This window comes from Astatotilapia calliptera, chromosome 11, assembly GCF_964374335.1.
Source record: "Astatotilapia calliptera chromosome 11, fAstCal68.1, whole genome shotgun sequence".
Lineage (NCBI taxonomy): Eukaryota > Metazoa > Chordata > Actinopteri > Cichliformes > Cichlidae > Astatotilapia > Astatotilapia calliptera.
The window spans coordinates 24880091-24901313 of record NC_137432.1 but is presented as its reverse complement, the minus strand read 5'-3'; the positions used below and the strand labels follow the sequence as shown (position 1 = coordinate 24901313).

The following is a 21223-nucleotide window of genomic DNA, read 5'->3' as shown; positions in this document are numbered from 1 at the left end:
AACACATCCACATACTTGATGAATCTGATTCCTCATTCTGGAAATCAGTTGCTTCACCTGCTATTTTAACATCCAGACGTTTCGGCATGTCTGCTTGGCCTCAAGTTAAACTCTGAAAACACTTGCTGTGATCAAGGATGCCTAAAAAACTGTTAATGCCGCCCTCTGGTGGTAGGATGAGGATTAAGAGTGGATTAGACAGTGAAATAAATCAAGATCGCTTCATTATTCTAATGTGATAATTGTGCTCAAAAATTGCATGAGTTTATGTTATATTTTTTAGATGTAGAATTTGCAAAGTCTGTCTCGTTCTCTAGTTTAGAACAAAATTTTTCCTGTTTATCTGCAATTTGGAGTTGCTTGATTTTGCCAAGATAAACAATTCCTGGCATTAACGTAGAGAGTTGCTAAACACTGGAAACGACAGACTTTGTGACATTAATGTTTTACTTGAATGTGAGACATTTGCTCTCGCAGCAGCCGACCAGTTCACTCATGGATACGGTTAATTGGAAAATGCGCTGGGTCTCTTGTATCATCTGGTAAGTGGATTAGACATTTTCAAGTTGTCAAATATCTCCTAAAATCCCTTTTTTGGTCATAAATTTCCACTTTTGTGCAGAAATTTTCAAATCATGTAGCTGAAAATAGTGGAGAATTACTTGTGTTTTTATACTGATAATCTGCAAGAATTCACTTTAGATGAACAGTGTTTTATATTTTTATTCATCAGTCAGTATGCCATATATATGCAGTCTTGACAATATTATATTAGTTGCACAGTGGTGTCGATTGTGCCACTGTGTTTGTTCTTCTCTGTTTGTATCAACTTTGGACTGGCAGATCAGATGACTGCAGACTGATAAACAGATCAAACTCTTTCCTTTTTTGTACCTTTCTAGGTTTCTGTATGTCTCAGTGTGTGAGTGCTCACCTCTGCCAGAACCAGAGCCTCAAATGTACGGGAAGGTCCAATCTCCTCTGTACCCTCAGCCTTACCCTCCCAACCTGCAGGAGCAGTGGGACCTCGTTGTCCCTGAGGGCTACCAGATTCGACTCACCTTCACACATTTGGATATTGAAGCTTCTGCGAACTGCTACTACGACTCACTTACAGTCAGACCCATATTTCAATACATATACAGAATTACCCTAAAAATCATAATATTAATAAATAGCTTAAGGTGAAAACCCAAATATGATTCAAGAGTAACGCTTGACAACCTGATTTGAGTTTACCACTTACATATGTTTTCATGTTTCTGTCAAGGTAATTAACAAGGTTATTATAGTTAAAACTAGATGTAAAAGTTTTGAAAAACTTTTGAATAAAATTAAAACTAACTGAAATTATTTTTTAAAGTTGGGAAATTAAAATAAAATATAATTGCAGTCACAAAATTTTATCGACACTTGTCTGATGAGATGTTGCCAAACATGTTTAATGAGACTTTGGATATCTAGAGGACTGTCAGTCAACTGCTTTCAAAAATGCGTGTTTTTATTGTAGTACTTGATTTTCCTAAATCTTGCCTCTGAAATATACATCCATACAATAATACTTAAAAAAGACTAAACTGAAACTATGATAACCCTGGTAATCACCGTGATCATCTTGTTGATTGTGATAATTGTAAGTTAAAAATTTACAACAGTGTATAACCACTGGAGACAACAGCAACAGATAGCTGTAGCTTATCAGCAGATTGTATCGCTGCTGCTATGACAAAAAGTTTTAGAGTCAGTCTTTACTGTGACGTTGCACAGAATTTAAAATGGTAGAGGGACACATAACTGAACAGATTTTTTTCTCTGCATTACTATATCCAGTTTGATGTTGACTTAACTAAACTTAGCATTAGTTCTGGCGGGTCATTGGATTATGTTTGGCCTTTCTGGCACTTTTAACCATCTTAGACATTTAAATGAAGAACCCATGAACTGAACATAAATTTTCATCTTCTGGATTTTGCCTTATTTTCATGTAGGATTTTATTCTTTGATCCTTTAGGTTTTCTACAAAGAGAAGGCCCTCTGGAAATTTTGTGGCAGTGAGAATTCTGCTGATGGGCATCACCCAGGCAACGAGCCCATCTTGTCTCCAGGAAACAGTCTCACCCTCATCTTTCAATCAGACAGCAACAACCCGGAGGCCCACCAGAATCTGGGCTTCTCTGCCCAGTACCATGCAATAGGTAGCTCCTCCACCTCTGTTTCTTGCACTTCCTTCTTTTACTGCTGCGCCAACTCACACTAACGTAATGACTTCTCATTATTAGACATAGATGAATGTTCTGCACCAGAGCCTGGAGATGGCTCAGGGCCACTCTGCTCTCAGATCTGCCTCAACACTCTTGGCTCATATCTCTGCTCCTGTCATCATGGCTATGAACTTCGCTCTGATCAGCGCACCTGTGTGTGTGAGTACCATGAAGATGCTTCCAATGAATGTGCGCTCAGACCATCAAACTGGAGTCTGCTGGGAGAACTTAGCTCCACTTCACAAACACATTCAAACATATAGGATCTCAAGATTACCAAAAGCACTATAAAAAAGAGGAGAGGATGGGGAGTCTGGGTTTAATGTTGGAGGCAGTTGGGTCATCAAACAGCACTAATTATTATCACTTTTTTGATTCTGGACTTAAAACATTGTGTAAGGACTCCCCAAATTATCCTCAAACACTTCAGTCAATTCATTAAGAGGGTAAACTTTCTCAGTTTCTTTCCTCTCTCTCATGCCCAGTATCCTGTGGCGGTGGTATATTTGATGAACCAGAGGGGCATCTGTTCAGTCCGGGATATCCTAATCACCCACCTCATGCTGTGTCCTGTCAGTATGTCATTTCTGTACAAGAGGGCTTCACTATTACTCTAAACTTTACTGACAACTTCCACATTGAGAGCATGGACAGCCCAGAGGGCCCGCAATGTCTCCATCACTGGTTGGAGGTAATGGCGAGCGATTTCAGCACACCTAGATTCATCAAAATCACAGGAAATAAAAATGTCTCTATATGTCATACAATTAATAAACTGTGCACTACTCTCTCCTAAAAAGTTGACTGTCAGAGACGAACAGCCCACAAAGCTATGTGGCAAAACGAGCCCAGGACCGATAGTCACAAACTCAAACATGGTCAAGCTGGAATACCACATTGATGATGAAGGACAGAGCAATGGCTGGAGCCTCGACTACAGCACACACAGTAACATGTCATCAAGCAACTGCAATTCTCCTGTTTGTCCTTCTGGGTTTAAATCTCAGTGTAAAATATATGTTTGATTGTTTTTGCTGTTTCCAGGGGTGAAGTGTCCATCACCTGGAAGTGTAGCTAAAGGCAGGGTCACTCCTAATTTGAGTGAATATCTCTTCAGAGATTACATCTATGTACGCTGCGATCAAGGATACAAGCTGATGATGGTTAGCTGAAATTGTGTTTTTTAACAGTGAAAAACAAAATAATTGTTTCCTGGTTACTGTGTATAATGTAAAACATGGTTTTTATACCCTTCTTTAAAGAATGGTCGGGAGATGGAGAGTTTCTCTTCCATTTGCCAAAGCAATGGGCAGTGGCACCTTCCTCTGCCAGAATGCCACAGTAGGTCGTCTCTAAGCATATATACACAAAGTCTTCTCCATCCATACTAGTGTTCACAGACAAAGTGCATTTTGTTGAATTTTCTTGTTTTGTTCCTCTGCAGTAATTGATTGCGGAGAACCTGACCCCTTGCTGAACGGAGGCGTGGCCTTCCTTTCTGGGTTTCAGAATCAGTATCTTTCTGTTATTCAGTATCGCTGCAATGAACCATTTTACTCTCTCCTTGGGGATGCAAACGGTGAGATGTTAATAGTGCAATTTGTTTTGGATTCCTACTGTTCATTACTTTCCTTTTGCACAGTTCTGAAACTTTACTATTAGCAGGCTCCATTAACTATAATGTGCGATTCTCATTCAGTCAAACCATCATGGCATACTGATATGATGATACATGATATATACTATCATGATTCAAAACTTAAATAAGATTTAAATGCTAACATGATTTAACTGGAAATATATACCCTTTACATTTCTTCCACAAGGGGGAGAACTGAAACTCTTGAGGATCAGCAAAAAAAAAATGTAAAAGTCACATTGTTTCTTCTTCTGCTCCTCAGTTAACTTCACATGTGATGCAGACAGGAAATGGAGATCAACCCATGAAGTTATTGACAGTCCACTTTGTTTACCAGGTATACATTTCCATCCTGCAAAACTTGATGAAGATCAAATGGTTAATTTAATGGGAAATTGATGTGTGAGATTTATATGTAAGTTTGTATCCAATTCAGTTTGTGGTCAGCCAACAAATCACATCAATGTGTATCAGAGGATCTTTGGAGGCCAGGATGCTCCAGATAATACAATCCCCTGGCAAGTGCTACTGAGTGTAAGTGGAAACAGGGGAGGAGGCATGGTGATTGGAGACCGGTGGATTATGACAGCAGCTCATAATGTAGTAAATGAGGGAGTGATGGTAGCAAATGAAACTCTACGGGTAAGTAGTTGACTGTGAGCATTACTTTGTATGATCTCTGTCTGATTGGGATTCCCTTGGTAAGTCTTTCCTTTTATGATATTGACTTGCAGATTTTCATGGGACTTAATGAGGTAAAAGCCCTCGAGAAATCTCCTCTGTTTGCTGCCTCAATCCATGTTCACCCTGAGTACAACAACCCCAACTATGTAGACTACAACAATGACATTGCCCTGATCAAACTGAATGTCACACTCACATTCGACTCATCTGTAATGCCAGTGTGTTTGCCAGAACCAGGAGCCACATATGATACTGGTGTGATGGGGTAAACAAACTATTATTGTGTCATAATGATTTTGAAGTCTCTTTAATGTCATCTACACTGTATAAAATTTGATGTTACTTTTAAGTGCTCTCATTGTTTGTTAACCACTTTATTTTGACAAGCTATTATCTTTAAGGTTCTGGATTAGTAAGAATTTTACTGAGCCCACAATGAATGTGTTTTGTATTCTTTCAGGCTGGTGTCTGGCTTTGGTGTTACAAACGAGAATAATCGTCGCATTATAACAAATCAACTGAAGTATGTTTATCTCCCAGTGGTGGACCAGCAGACATGCAGGGATTCAGTCACTTCGGCAAGGAGAAGACGTAACAACATACCAGACTTAACAAATAACATGTTTTGTGCTGGACTCCCTGAAGGTGGGAAGGACTCTTGCCAGGGTGACTCTGGGGGCCCCTTCACTCTGACTAAAGATGGGCGACACTGGGCTGCTGGGATTGTCAGCTGGGGGGTTGAGTGTGGAGGAAAGGGCACATATGGAGTCTATACCAGAGTCGCTAATTACCTGAACTGGATCAAGACGACCATGCAGGAGAACTAAAGTTACAGTAATTCAGTACAACACGGTGTAAATACACGATGAGAAAAAAAATTGCATAATAAACTAAATTTTCTCTGTTGTGGAGTTTGATTTGAGAATTTTTAATCTATATTTCATTAAAAAACTCTATAAATTCAGTTATTGATTTACTGTCTGTAAGTCAATGCATTATCTTTAAATCCCTGCAAAGCCTGTCTTTTACTACGTTTGAATAAAGATAGTTAATGCAGATCTGCATGTGTTTTATTCTTGTGTCTAAGATTAATCAAATCCTCCCACTTTAAAAACAATAACCACATCATCAGTCATTTCATCCCACTCTAACATTACTAAGCAATACTTTTATATGCAAAGAAGGCCCGCTCTCTTTCCACGTGCTTTTCCTTCGGCTCATTCTCTACAGGTTTGTACTTGATACGAACTTAAATTCTTTTGGTTTTTATGTATAACCATGTTCGAGGCATTATTGGCATTTTTTCTCCCGTACAAATCATGTTTCTACTTGTTTTTGCCAAAACAAACAAAGATAAAAAAGCTTGAAGACAAAAAGTCCAGTTCAAATTCCAGTGCTAAATACAGCTAATCATCTTCTGTGTGACAGTCATGGTTCATTCCAGTCTGAGACATCTCTTCTGGAAGTACAATCGACACCAGAGCTTTACAAACATGGGCTGGACCCACTGCATCATTTGGTGAGTGTGATGAAGATTTTTTTAATTTGTTCGTTGTATTAAAGAATCTTTTATTTCGGTGAATTTCTCATTAAGCTCATGGAGCCTATCAGTATTGCAGAGCTTTTTGTTATATGATGTTTTTTTTAATCATTATGCTTCATCTACAACCAATGTTCTAGACATATAGCTGTTAAAGTTGAAGACGTTGAACAAATTGTTAGTAATGTAGAAGAAATCAGCTTGGTGATTGAAGAAAGTTGATGTTAAAATTAAAGTGAAAATCAGCGGTTGTGTCACTTTATTTGCTCTTGTTCTGTTTGCATCAACTTTGGACGACTGACTCAGCTCCAGCTCTCTGTTTATTTGCTTTTCCAGGTTTCTGTGGTTTTCAGTGAGCGAGTGCCAGCAGCTGTCCACCACTGAGCCTGAAATGCACGGACAAATCCAGTCTCCCCAATATCCGCGACCTTATCCTCCCCACCTGCAAAAGCAATGGGACCTCTGGGTTCCCAGGGGTTACCAGATCCAGCTGTCTTTAACACATCTGGATATTAAAGTTTCTGCAGACTGCAGTCAAGACTCTCTCACAGTCAGAGCTTTGATTAGATCTGAATTTAAAAAATATTTCAAACAAGATACAAAACTTTTTATATTGCAGTTTTCAATTTTAGTGTATTCATTCATTCAGTTTGATTGGAAGTTAATTTGAATTAAGACGTTGGTTTAGAATTTTGTTTTTTTTTACAAAAGCAGTTTGTTAACATGAGTTTTGACTTAATTTTCCAGTTTTTCTACGATGAAAAGGTTTTGGGAAAGTTTTGTGGCCAGGGAAACTCTACTGATCACCATGGTGACGAGACGATCCTTTCTCCAGGCAACAAACTGACTCTCGTATTCCAAACAAGTGACTCTACACCAGAGCATCAACAACATACTGGTTTTTCTGCCACGTATAAGGCAATAGGTACAGTTTTCCTGAAATTTTCCAACTCCCATTAATGTACTATTTCATCAACAGCTTCAGGAAAAGTTTAACACAGTAAATATTCTTTAAATAGACATAGACGAGTGTTCCAAAACAGACCCAGGACTGGATTCAGGTCCGCTTTGCTCTCAAATCTGTATCAACACTGCTGGGTCCTACCACTGCTCCTGCCACAGTGGTTACAAGCTTCATTTAGACCAGCGCACATGTCTGTGTAAGTGTCGAATACAAGAAATTAGGCCTTTTTGTACATTAATACTTGTCATATGAAGCTCAGTCGCTAGAATATGGTTGAGGTGGTATGCTGATTACTGATTCTCTTACTGTTATTATTATACTGACCTTTGGTTCTTGCCCAGTGTCCTGTGGTGGGTGTGTTTTTGACAAGCATGAAGGACATCTGTCCAGTCCAGGGTATCCTAAACCCTCACCCCCTTTTCTCTCCTGCAAGTACATCATCTCTGTGGAGCCCAGATTCATCGTGACGCTCAACTTCAGAGACAATTTTCACATTGATAATAAAGATAATCAGCATGGTTCAAGCTGCCAAGGTCACTTTTTACAGGTAACGACTCGCGGTACCCACAGGGATTAAAAGTTACAAACCATGCTCCTCTGGTCTGTATGTAGCCTTCCACTATCTCTCCCCTCATAGGTGACCATTCCAGGCAGATTAGCTATGAAATTTTGTGGAACAAAGAGTCCTGGTCTGATAGTTACAAACTCAAGTACAGTCAGGCTGGACTACCACACTGAGGAGGAAGGTCTGAGCAACGGCTGGAGCCTGCAATATAGCACACATGGTGAGGAGGAGAGGTGGCATTTCCACGTTAGCAGTTTAAAACTATTTTTCTCATGCTGTTCATTCATGTTTGGTTGCTGCGTTCTTTACAGAGGTGAAATGTCCACACCCAGGGAGTGTGACAAAAGGCAGGATCACTCCTGATTTAAATGAATACTTTAGTGGAGACTCGATCCATGTCACTTGTGACCAAGAATACAAGTTGATGATGGTAATATGACATTTCATTGTTTACTACAGTGTGCATCAGTGAACTTTATTAACAGCCTCTTTTCCCTCACAGGATATTTATAGAGTTTTTTTTGCTATCTCCATGTGTCTGTGTTTGAGCAACAGAAGCAGATCTTTCTTCATTTTTCTTTAGGTTTTTTCTTTGGTGAATTTGTCAATTAGAAAATGTGTGTAACAGTCATATATTTTCAGGGACAACAAGAGATTAAGACATTCTCAGCCATGTGTCAAAGCGATGGGCAGTGGCAACTCCCTCTCCCAACCTGCATAGCAGGTACTGATGTGCTGTCAAAATAAAATACTCTAATAACAAATTTAGGACTTCAAAATGAAAGCATGAAGCCTTTGCTTACACCTGAGTTCTGTTCATCTTATCCAGTTTGTGGTCAGCCAACAAATCACATCAATGTGTATCAGAGGATCTTTGGAGGCCAGGATGCTCCAGATAATACAATCCCCTGGCAAGTGCTACTGAGTGTAAGTGGAAACAGGGCAGGAGGCATGGTGATTGGAGACCGGTGGATTATGACAGCAGCTCATAATGTAATAAATAGGGGAGTGGTGGTATCAAATGAAACTCTACGGGTAAGTAGTTGACTGTGAGGATTACTTTGCATGATCTTTGTCTGATTGGGATTCCCTTGGTAAGTCTTTCCTTTTATGATATTGACTTGCAGATTTTCATGGGACTTAATGAGGTAAAAGCCCTCGAGAAATCTCCTCTGTTTGCTGCCTCAATCCATGTTCACCCTGAGTACAACAACCCCAACTATGTAGACTACAACAATGACATTGCCCTGATCAAACTGGAAGACACACTCACATTCGACTCATCTGTAATGCCAGTGTGTTTGCCAGAACCAGGAGCCACATATGATACTGGTGTGATGGGGTAAACAAACTATTATTGTGTCATAATGATTTTGAAGTCTCTTTAATGTCATCTACACTGTATAAAATTTGATGTTACTTTTAAGTGCTCTCATTGTTTGTTAACCACTTTATTTTGACAAGCTATTATCTTTAAGGTTCTGGATTAGTAAGAATTTTACTGAGCCCACAATGAATGTGTTTTGTATTCTTTCAGGCTGGTGTCTGGCTTTGGTGTTACAAACGAGAATAATCGTCGCATTCTAACAAATCAACTGAAGTATGTTTATCTCCCAGTGGTGGACCAGCAGACATGCAGGGATTCAGTCAGTTTAGCAAGGAGAAGACGTTACAACATACCAGACTTAACAAATAACATGTTTTGTGCTGGACTCCCTGAAGGTGGGAAGGACTCTTGCCAGGGTGACGTTGGGGGCCCCTTCACTCTGACTAAAGATGGGCGACACTGGGCTGCTGGGATTGTCAGCTGGGGGGTTGAGTGTGGAGGAAAGGGCACATATGGAGTCTATACCAGAGTCGCTAATTACCTGAACTGGATCCAGAAGACCATGCAGGAGAACTAAAGTTACAGTAATTCAGTACAACACGGTGTAAATACACGATGAGAAAAAAAATTGCATAATAAACTAAATTTTCTCTGTTGTGGAGTTTGATTTGAGAATTTTTAATCTATATTTCATTAAAAAACTCTATAAATTCAGTTATTGATTTACTGTCTGTAAGTCAATGCATTATCTTTAAATCCCTGCAAAGCCTGTCTTTTACTACGTTTGAATAAAGATAGTTAATGCAGATCTGCATGTGTTTTATTCTTGTGTCTAAGATTAATCAAATCCTCCCACTTTGAAAATGATAAACACATCATCAGTCATTTCATCCCGCTCTAACAAAGAAGGCCCGCTCTCTTTCCATGTGCTTTTCCTTCGGCTCATTCTCTACAGGTTTGTACTTGATACGAACTTAAATTCTTTCGGCTTTTATGTGCAACCATGTTCGAGGCATTATTGGCATTTTTTCTCCCATACAAATCATGTTTCTACTTGTTTTTACCAAAGCAAACAAAGAAAAAAAGAAGAAGCTTGAAGACGGGCGATCGTGGCTCAAGAGTTGGGCGTTCGCCTTGTAATCGGAAGGTTGCCGGTTCGAGCCCCGGCTTGGACAGTCTTGGTCATTGTGTCCTTGGGCAAGACACTTCACCCGTTGCCTACTGGTGGTGGTCAGAGGGCCCGGTGGCGCCAGTGTCCGGCAGCCTCGCCTCTGTCAGTGCGCCCCAGGGTGGCTGTGGCTACAATGTAGCTTGCCATCACCAGTGTGTGAATGGGTGGATGACTGGATATGTAAAGTGCTTTGGGGTCCTTAGGGACTAGTAAAGCGCTATATAAATACAGGCCATTTACCATTTACCACAAAATGTCCAGTTCAAATTCCAGTGCTAAATATAGCTAATCATCTTCTGTGTGACAGTCATGGTTCATTCCAGTCTGAGACATCTCTTCTGGAAGTTCAATCAATGCCAGAGCTTTACAGACATGGGCTGTTTTTCTTTTTCTTTTGTGAATTTCCAATTTAGCTCACAAAGCCTATCAAGATTTTAGAGCTTTTTGTTATATGGTGTTTTTTTTAATCATTATGCTCCGTCTACAACCAATGTTCTAGACATGAAGCTGTTAAAATTGAACAAGGCGAGCAAATTGTTAGTAATATAGAAGAAACCAGTTTGGTGTTAGAAGAAAGTTGATGTTAAAATTAAAATAAAAATCAGCGATTGCATCACTTTATTTGCTCTTGTTCTGTTTGCATCAACCTTGGACGACTGACTCAGCTCCAGCGCTCTGATTTTTTCACTTTTCCAGGTGTCTGTGGTTTTCAGTGAGCGAGTGCCGGCAGCTCTCCAACACTGAGCCTGTCATGCACGGACAAATCCAGTCTCCCCAATATTCTCAACCTTATCCTCTCATCCTGCAAAAGCAATGGGACCTCTGTATCTACTGGTTTCAGATTTTTATGTAACTTAATGATATCAGAACATTTCAGCGCTCTCTTCAGTAAGCAGCTCAGTCTATTTTCACCCTGAGTACAACTACTCCAGCAGTACAGACTACAGCAATGGTACTGACTTGATCAGAGTGCAAAAGTAGATCTCATAATCTCATGTGTAATGCCCATATGTTTGCCAGAGGAGGGTGCTACACACATAACTGAAATAAGAGGCAAATAAATACATTAGATTTTTTAAAAGTATCATATTTATCTAAAAGGAGTAAACATTTTCCTCATAAATTTTTGAATTTGTTCTTCTCCCCTAAGTAACAACATGTATAAATTTCACTAATTTTGTGGAAAAAATTTACAGGAAGTCACTGCTGTATTTTTGTTTTCACGCTGGTTTCGGGCTTTGGTCTTTCAATAATGAGCATGTGTATTTCCACAAGGAGACACATGAAATACCAGAATTAACAAATAACATGTTTTGTGCTGAACTCCCTGAAGGTGGGAAGGACTCGTGCCAGGGTGACAGAGACACTGGGCTGCTGGGATTGTCAGCTGGTGGGTTGAGTGCATACCAGGTAACAATCTGTTGTTAGCATAAAGGCATTTAATCACACATTTAAGTCTTCAGTCTGTTGTCAGACAGCAAAATCCCTTAAGTGTAAGAGTATATCATGAGTATAAATGGAGCCAGGAGAGCAAGCATAGTTGCAAGACCAGTTAATTATGACTTCAAATAGTTATGTTGTAACGGGCAACCTGTATCAAATTTAACAGGTTCAATTGCATGTGTTATTTGATATTTGCTTATTGAATACTTCCCCCCCTTCCTCTTATGGTGTTGATTTGCAGATTTTCATGTGATCTAATAATATCAGAACCCACCAGGTCTCCCCTATGTTTCTGGTCACACTACAACAATGCCATCACCTTGATCAAACCTCTACACTTGATCATATTCACCTCATTCATTATGATTATGTCCATATGCTTGCCAGCAGAAGATGCTGATTCTTGTGAACACATTCGCCAATTTATGCTTTTCTCCACTCGAGTGCCAACCTATAGATCTCACTCGGCTTCAACATGAAATACTTGTAGATGTTTTGAATTTTCCATAAGTCTCAGTTATACAGTGGGATGCAAAAGTTTGGGCAACCTTGTTAATAGTCGTTATTTTCCTGTATAAATCGTTGGTTGTTACAATAAAAAATGTCAGTTAAATATATCATATAGGAGACACACACCGTGATATTTGAGAAGTGAAATGAAGTTTATTGGATTTACAGAAAGTGTGCAATAATTGTTTAAACAAAATCAGGCAGGTGCATAAATTTGAGCACCACAAAAAAAGAAATGAAATCAATATGAAGTAGATCTGCCTTTTGAAGAAATTACAGCCTCTAAACGCTTCCTGTAGGTTCCAATGAGAGTCTGGATTGTGGTTGAAGGTATTTTGGACCATTCCTCTTTACAAAACATCTCTAGTTCATTCAGGTTTGATGGCTTCCGAGCATGGACAGCGCTCTTTAACACACACCACAGATTTTCAATAATATTCAGGTCTGGGCTGAGATGGCCGTTCCAGAACGTTGTACTTTTTTCTCCGCATGAATGCCTTAGTGGATTTTGAGCAGTGTTTTGGGTCGTTGTCTTGATGACCACATATTTTACTGTAGGCAGCAGGTGTTTTTCTTGGAATGCTGTGTTCTTTTTCCTCCATGCATAACACCCCTTCTTATGTCCAAATAACTCAATTTTAGTTTCATCAGTCCACAGCACCTTATTCCAGAATGAAGCTGGCTTGTCCAAATGTGCTTTAGCAAACCTCAAGCGGCTCTGTTTGTGCTGTGGGCAGAGAAAAGGCTTCACTCTTGCATACAACATCTCCTTGTGTAAAGTGCGCCAAATGGTTGAACGATGCACAGTGACTCCATCTGCTGCAAGATGATGTTGTAGGTCTTTGGTGCTGGTCTGTGGGTTGACTCTGACTGTTCTCACCATTCGTCGCTTCGGTCTATCCGAGATTTTTCTTGGTCTGCCACTTCGAGCCTTAACTTGAACTGAGCCTGTAGTCTTTCATTTTCTCAATATGTTCCTAACTGTGGAAACAGACAGCTTAAATCTCTGAGACAGCTTTCTGTATCCTTCCCCCAAACCATGATGGTGAACAGTCTTTGTCTTCAGGTCATTTGAGAGTTGTTTTGAGACCCCCATGTTGCTACTCTTCAGAGAAAATTAAAAGAGGAGGGAAACTTACAATTGACCCTCTTAAATACTCTTTCTCATTATTGGATTCACCTGTGTATGTAGGTCAGGGGTCACTGAGCTTACCAAGCCAATCTGAGTTCCAATAATTAGTTCTAAAGGTTTTGGAATCACTAAAATGACAACAGTGCCCGAATTTATGCACCTGCATGATTTTGCTTAAACAATTATTGCACACTTTCTGTAAATCCAATAAACTTCTTTTCATTTCTCAAATATCACAGTGTGTGTCTCCTATATGATATATTTAACTGACTTTTTTTTTTTATTGTAACAACCAACAATTTATACAAGAAAATAATGACTATTAACAAGGTTGCCCAAACTTTTGCATCCCACTGTACTTTTGTTTCAGGCTTTGGTGTTTTGCTTTTGCATTGTAAACATGGATAACAGGCAGATTCAAACAAGCAAACTGGAGTATGTGCATTTCTCAGTGGTGAAGCAGGAGACATGCAGGAATTTAATCATTTTGCTTAGGAGAAAAACATAGGGGGCACATTGTGTCTATAACTATCTGAACTTGAGCAACACTGGAGCCTATCCGAGCTACAGTACCATAAGGTTAGAAGCAGGGTGCACCCTGGACAGGTCACCATGTTGTCGCAGGGCCAACACAGAGCCCAGGATAAAATCCTGTAACAATTTATTCTTGGAGAAATTCAGCAAACAAAACAGACCAATACATTTAGAATCTAAGTCTTCATTAGGGTCTATAAGAAATCAGACACATCAGAGGGACACAGTGGAGACACCTCTGGTTGAACGGTTTGGAGACATGCTTGTGTGTTAACTGGACAAAGCATGGATGTCCAGTCCCTGTCCCTACCATGATCCACTTTGGTAACCCTAAAACCAAACAGACAAAAGAAGATTTATTTATTTAATTATTAATTCATTCATCCATATATTTTATTTATGTTGTCGATTTACGTTAAAATGAGCGTGTGTGCTTGTTTCCGCATTGACTGATGACGGACCTCTGCTCTGTCATTGGGCGATCCTGCCTGTTCGCTTTCACTTTCATTCCACCCACTGCTACAGTGCGCATGCTCCTGACAAAGAAACAGCTGCACAGACTCTTGAACTACCTTTATTGTTTACTTTTAGATTGCGTTAAATTTAAAGTCCAGCACGTATGATGATCGCCATCGATGGAGTGAAGAACGGATATAAACAACTCTAGGCAGTAAACTCCTGAATAATGCGGTGGTAGTTGTTGAAATCAAAAGTGAAAGTGCTGTGGTGCACTCAGCAGTTATTTGATATCCTTCTAATTTTAATTTACAAAAAAACTGGGAACACTTGCACTATGGTGGGGATGATGATGGTTATTAAAGTCATTTTAACTGGATACCTCATGACGTGCGTTTATGGTAAGAGCATAAATCTCATTGATTAAGCACTGACTGTAGAGACGTGACTGTGAGCTCGACATTAAAGCTTTTAACAGAAGTATTTGCTGATAACCGAAGAGCTCTGAGAAAAGTGGGTATTTTCTGAACCTCTAATTAACAGTATTTAGGTTAAAATGGCAGCAGAATAATAGAAGGGCTCAATATACCGAAACACCTGAGCTCTCTGATCTTTTCTCTCTATTAGTCCAGACAGTGGTTCTATCTTAAATGCTGGTGCACTAAGATTTTTAAGAACTGTTCTTCTTCTTGTTTCTTCAGCTGATGGAGTTGCAGATGTGGTACTCACCTGCACTCTGGTGGAGGAGGGAGCTGGACTTGGTGGAATGGGAGGCGGTCACTTCACTCGGACTCCAGCCACTCTTATTTTACGAGATGTTGCTGTGGGCCCGGACGAATCACTCGAAGAACTCACTCCGTTTGTTCCTCCCTCCATCCCTGATCCAGACCTCCTCCTGTTTGAGGCCAAAGGTTTTTCCCTTGCCACCTCTTTGTGCAAAGTTTCCTCTAATGTAAGCAGGACTCTGTGATGAACTTCTCTTATTCTTTGTAACAGTATCATCTCCTGAGATCCCCAATGCAAACGTGCTGCTCCATGCAGACTGCAATGAGCAGGAAGTGATGTGCGAATTAAGTAGTTACTCTCCTCGGGGATTCGAGGAAAACTCAGATCGGGTCTTTTTCATGGTGTCCCTCAGTGTGGATGAGGTTGACTTCAGCACTGCGCTGATTCTGGAGACCTTGAAGGTGGAGAAAGACAAGTCAACCCTGATGCAAAGCAAGCTGGCTCTTCCTCTCAGCCAGTCAGGAACTCTGCTTACCGACTGTGAGATCCATAGTTTAATATCACATTTTATACGAAGGAGCTTTATATGGTTTTCTTAGATTACACATCATCCTCAAATGTTTTCTACCCCTCAGTGATATTTGTGGTGTTCACCCACATAAAGTCTGTGTCTGCCCCTCTGAGAAGTGATGTTCTCCTCAACTGTGGCTTCAAGCAGCAGGACACGCCATTAGCACAGGAAGTGGGCATTGAGTGGCGTCTGCAGCACAGAGGTAAAGGCAGGAAGGTGCTTGAAATGAAGAGGGCGCTGGATGATACAGAAGGCAGCACGATAGGTGAGCATTGTAGGTGTTAGCAGGTGTATCTGCATGTGTAATGCAGGGTTTGGCAATGAGAACCTACACTGTTTATTTTAATGGCTTTAAGACTGATGCTACTCAGGATGGTGATAGTTCAATAGTGGCATCCCACTTTACAAATATATGTTTAAAAAAAGGGGCTTTGAATGATTGTTTCTAGTGATCTTAGGAGGATCATTTTAGTGACAGTCTTCTGAATGTTTTCAGTGAGTTTCTAGCCATGGGTTTCTTTATGTATGTAAGTTTTGAACCAAATGTCTGATTTTTATTAATTGTTTAGATAATGTTATTGAGACAAGTGGAAAGGAGACTATAATGTCAATTTTTGACTTTTATTTCAGGCCTGTTGTCACCAAAGATGACCTTTAGCATCTTAGCATTTTTACTATGTTTCTGTAAAGTTGCCACAAAAAGTTATCAGAAAGTTAACTCAAAAGTTATTTGAGATTTTAAAAAATATTCATCCGTGGAGAAGCTAGCAAACAGGAAGTGAGGTCATATGAAAAGATTTTTATGGTATTGGAACCAAACTTTATGGATGTATTTAAAGATTACAAGCAAACAAACAAAAAACAAAACAAAACAAAAAACCACTGAAAAAACAAAATGCATCTGTCTTACTACTATTGCCACCTGTAAAATGAAGATAATTTCACCTTCACCCTTTTTGTACCCCACATTGCTGCTTGTAGTTGTATTTGAATAAATAGATTTTAAATAGGTGTACAAGTTTGTTATTTTATAAATAATTCAGGACCTCAGAAGAACTGTTAAAACATATGAAATCACAGGGACAGTGGGTGATCTCAGTCCTGCACCAGCTCCAGTGTCAGTGTACATATAACTAGATTTGGATTTTAATTACATAAAGTTTTTACATGCCTTTTACATGCCTCCTTTAAAAATACATTTATCTTGTAGTTTTAAAGGCGGTCATTTAGGAATTAAATATCTTCGTCCTTTACCCACAATTCACCTCTGTGTATTCATGAAATTCTGCTCTGTAGTTTAGTCTTGCTGAATTACTGACAGACAGGCAGATGCCATTAAAGCACACATGTGGAGATGATGTGAAGAGCACGAACTGAAGAAACATCAAACAATTATTATTCTGTCTGTTTAGTGGACGGTGAGAGGGCCGGCTCAAGCATAAATGCTGCCCAGGTTGTTGGTGAGGGTAACGCGTCTTTGACTCTGACCACGCTGAAGGTTGGAGATGAGGGGACCTACATCTGTACAGTCAGTCTTGGTCCTTTCCACTCCCAGCAGGTCGTTCAACTTCGCATTATTCGTAAGTTTCACTCTGATCTTAATCCTCAGCCGTTGTTTTCTTTGATATTCTGTTAATTCTTCTCTCTTACTTTCCCCCCATAGAACCTCCAGATGTTTCCCTCTCAGTCGAGAAGTTGGTTTTAAAGTCAAGTTCGTCCCAGAAATTAAGTTGTCACAGCAGTAAATACTACCCACTGGATTCTCACGTCAGTAACTGTGTTTTGAGATGTAACTGTTACCCATTACTGTTTTGTAACACCATCCTTTTAAACACCAATCTTATTAGTAACTTTAATATATTATCATGTTTATGAAAGGAGATTTTTTTCTCAATCACAATGAAATAGAGGAATTTAATAGAGAAGTTATTGCAGGCCTTAAACCAGCCTCTCTCTCAAAGTCTCTCTAAGGACGCCTGAAAGTGTAGATATTTTTAAACGTACCAATGCTCTTCATCTTGTTAATGAAAAGTGTCTTTATTTGCTGTTTTGATAATAAGTTATCTTCCATATTTATTCATTTGTGTCCTTTTGAATTGCACTAGCTCCTAAGGCTACATTTAATTGAATGACAGGTCATAATTCTCTGCTCTTTTCTGTTTTTTAGATTGAGTGGTTTTCCCTCTCTCCTACGGACACAGAGCCACAGCTCTTTATAGATCAGGGCTCCCTGTCCAGTCATCGGCAGCACGGTGATGGAACGTTCACCCTGTCCTCTCACATAGCTGTGCCTCCCACCACCGTCCCAGGAACCAAAATCATCTGCAAGGTCTCCCACACAGCTCTAGAAGAACCGCTCTTTGTTAGTGTGGTGGTGGAACCTCCTGAGCCTAGTATGTATATCTATTTAACACTTTAAAAAAAATTTTTTTTACCATTATCAAAGGGTTTTCATTATCTTGCTGAGAGTGGAATATAAATAGATGACAAGTCTGACATTGCTATTTTTATATTTTTCTATAGAAAAAAACTCTGGTTCGGTCCTGAGCTAACAAAATCCTACAGTGGAAGTTTTGGTTCAATCATATAGAAACTGGCAGTTGTAGTTAAACCAGGTGTTTTCCACATTTTCAGTTGGCATTTGGGGCCTTGACGTGTTACAAATGTAACAATTTACAGATCACTTTTAGCACCCTTGATGTACAACACTTTGGTTGACTTTGTGGATGAATTCAACATGACAATTTATTTCAGAAACAGTGTAAACATTTTTTTTCTATTATGAAGGTGATTGTATTTATGTCTGATGTTAACCTTATCCACAAAACCTTTGTGTGTCTCCGCAGATTCCTATTGGTGGATACTGGGCTTCCTGATCATCACTGTACTTTTCTTCTATCAGGTCATGGGATAAATTTCACTTACATCATCGTGACTGGAGACTAGAAAGTTTCTTTGTGTCATTTTAGTGTTTAAGTTATTTTTTTTTTTAGGTATTCCACTGGTTTGTTCAACTCTTCCAGCTTTCTAGAAACTGAAAAACAAAAATATAGAATAAAATTAGTCTCAGGAGGTTTACAAATGTGTAATATGTGATCAACAGGTGTATACTAAAATTTATAAATGTGTACAATGATTTGTAAGTTTTGAAGACTCACATGCTCTAATCCACACACAAATACAGAGGAATTGGAACACATGGAAAACTAATTTACAAATGGATATATCAAACCTGAATAAACAGTCAGGACACAAATTTTACAGTTCGACTTTATAAATTTGATAATTTGTACTTTTAGAAAGTTTCCTGTAACATTCTTTATATTCTCACATACAGATCTTTAAATATGCATGCATGAATCCTCTGATATGCACAGTGAGGGTTTGAGACTTCACATTGTGATGTTCACATAGTTCCACAAATGTAAGCTGTGTTCAAGTGCTAGAGAAAACAACTGGTACATCTGGGGTTCCAGTGGATTCATATGTGTGCTTGTTTTAGTTACTATGGATTATGTAGGGTGGAGAGACATCTCTATGGCTCGTCCTCTGAAGTGAATCCACAGGTGCTGACAATTTCTTGTATATTTTGATTATATATGATTAAGTTGATATGGATAACAATCTAGGTTACTATATGGCATCTATGTATGTTTCCTAGTCCAGTGTAATGAGCTGTTCTGTTTATTTATGTGTGGATCGAGCACCCAAGTAGTGAAAAATTTAATCATTGTGCACATTTGTAAATCTTAATTTACGTTTAATTTATATATCATTTGTAAACATTTGGGAAAAAATTTTGCTCCGTACAAAAAACTTTTTGGGGGGGTGAAAGCTATGCATATGGTAACCGATCTATTTATGACATAGCTGTGAAATTTCTATACATGATACATTTTTTGTTTATTATTTTTAATACCAACCTATTTTTGCACTATGCAAGTTTGAAGCTTGCAATATGCTAAATTGCATTAAAACCCACAGATCACATCCCAAACTATGTTATTCCCCAACAGTACAAATTTTATTCATATACGATAACACTGCAATTATACAGTAGCAAACTCCCTTACATGGAATTATTCCCTTCACAGCTTTCAGTATGGTTGTTGTCGGGGGGGGCTGTTGTTTGCAGGTAGAAAATAATGGTGTGTAGGGGCAGTAGGCATTTTCATCTTCTGCAGACATGAAAGGTCCACACGATTTGTATTTGAAAGCAGCTAATAGTGCAATTGCACTATGAGTATTTATTACCTGAGACATGGTCTCTGTAATATTTTTGTAAACTATTTACTTTATATTTTTTCCCAGGAGCCCACAAAGGCCCAGAAATTATTTTTTTAAAAGAGCAACAATATTGAAAGCACCTTAAATGAACATAAAGTTGTTTTTCCTTGAATGTAAAATTATGCTTTGAGTATTTGGGGCTTATTTAGACTTTTTTTTTTTGGATCAATATAAAGTGGGAAAGGGTTGTTTTTTTCTGTGACTCTACTGAAAAATTGGTATGACTATTTAAACAATCACAGCCTCTTAAATCCCACTTACCTGCTGAATTTACTGTGCATTCAATAATTTAGAAGCCTGGCAGAACTTTGTTTTATATTCTAGTGGAGATCCTGATGCTCCCTGTGACATTTAAGGAGGATGGAGTGATGCTGCCATACAAGCCTTAGTTTGAATGTGTGACTTGGTGTGTAACGTCAGTGAAAGATGGTACATAGACCCAATAAATGTAGATTATTATACTTAAAGTGGGAATTTGAGAAGGTTTTTGTTATACTTCTTATTTTTGGTACTATATATATATTTGTTTTATCCTCCCTTCAGTTTTTGTATGATTTTATTTTATTTTATTGTACCTGTAATATAGAAGGATTATGTAATACTGTGACAATGGTTAAGGAATTTCCACTGATCAATCTTTGTACATTGTGGAATTGATTGAAGTCATTAAAAAAATACAACATCATGAAAAGCTTCATGCTGTTCATAATAAACCCCTCAGTGCAATTACATTTTATTTCTATAGCACCAAATTACAACAAAAGTCTCAAGGTGCTTTATCTTGTAAGGTAAATCCATCCATTCTCTTCTGTTCATCCTTGTCAGAATCCCGGGGAGGCTGGAGCCTATTCAGCTACCACAGTTGTTGGGTACAGCCTGGACAGGGCTAGCACGGAAAGACAGGCAGCCATTTACACTCACACCTATGGACAATTTAGACTCACCAAATTAACCTAACCCCAATAATTACATGTCTTTGGACTGTGGGAGCCACGTGGGAGCCACGTGGGAGAATCCTCATAAACAGAGAGAGAACATGCAAACTCCACGCAGAAGATCCCTGGTCAGACAGTGGACTCGAACCCAGATCCTGTGAGGCAAGTGTTAAAGAACTGGAAAATTGACTTTCATCTGACAAGAGGACTTCGGAGCAACAGTCCATTTCTTCTCTTTTTACCAGAAGACCAAAAAGACACTTTTGACATTGGAACTCATTTCCTAAAGACATCTGTGTGGTGACAGAGACCTCCATCCACTCCTTGTGAAGCTCTTGCAGGTTTTTGAACCAACCTTTCTTAACAATCCTCTCAAACCTGGAGTCACCTCTGTCGCTTTTGCCACAATTTTCCCTTGCAGTCAATTTTCTATAAAGATGCTTCTTTACAGCACTGTGTGAACAGCCAGCCTTTTCAG

At 39.1% G+C, this 21223-nt stretch overlaps 2 protein-coding genes across 2 annotated transcripts; both read left to right on the top strand.

The window, feature by feature from the left end:
* The first annotated feature begins 395 nt into the window (after positions 1-395).
* On the top strand, positions 396-9788 carry LOC113032624 (ovochymase-2-like). Its single transcript, XM_080308285.1, has 24 exons — positions 396-542; positions 903-1116; positions 2012-2195; positions 2280-2420; positions 2747-2952; positions 3062-3209; positions 3306-3424; positions 3524-3602; positions 3706-3840; positions 4163-4237; positions 4337-4542; positions 4635-4849; positions 5045-5408; positions 5991-6103; positions 6461-6674; positions 6872-7049; positions 7144-7284; positions 7430-7635; positions 7726-7873; positions 7965-8083; positions 8296-8377; positions 8483-8688; positions 8781-8995; positions 9191-9788. Exons 1-24 carry the CDS (start codon positions 442-444, stop codon positions 9555-9557), a joined length of 4176 nt encoding a protein of 1391 aa, XP_080164411.1. The 5' UTR covers positions 396-441; the 3' UTR covers positions 9558-9788.
* Positions 9789-14276: 4488 nt separating this feature from the next.
* On the top strand, positions 14277-20501 carry tapbpl (TAP binding protein like). Its single transcript, XM_026185657.2, has 8 exons — positions 14277-14627; positions 14928-15137; positions 15223-15492; positions 15588-15788; positions 16936-17103; positions 17187-17290; positions 17691-17916; positions 18370-20501. Exons 1-8 carry the CDS (start codon positions 14564-14566, stop codon positions 18435-18437), a joined length of 1311 nt encoding a protein of 436 aa, XP_026041442.2. The 5' UTR covers positions 14277-14563; the 3' UTR covers positions 18438-20501.
* Positions 20502-21223: the final 722 nt, after the last annotated feature.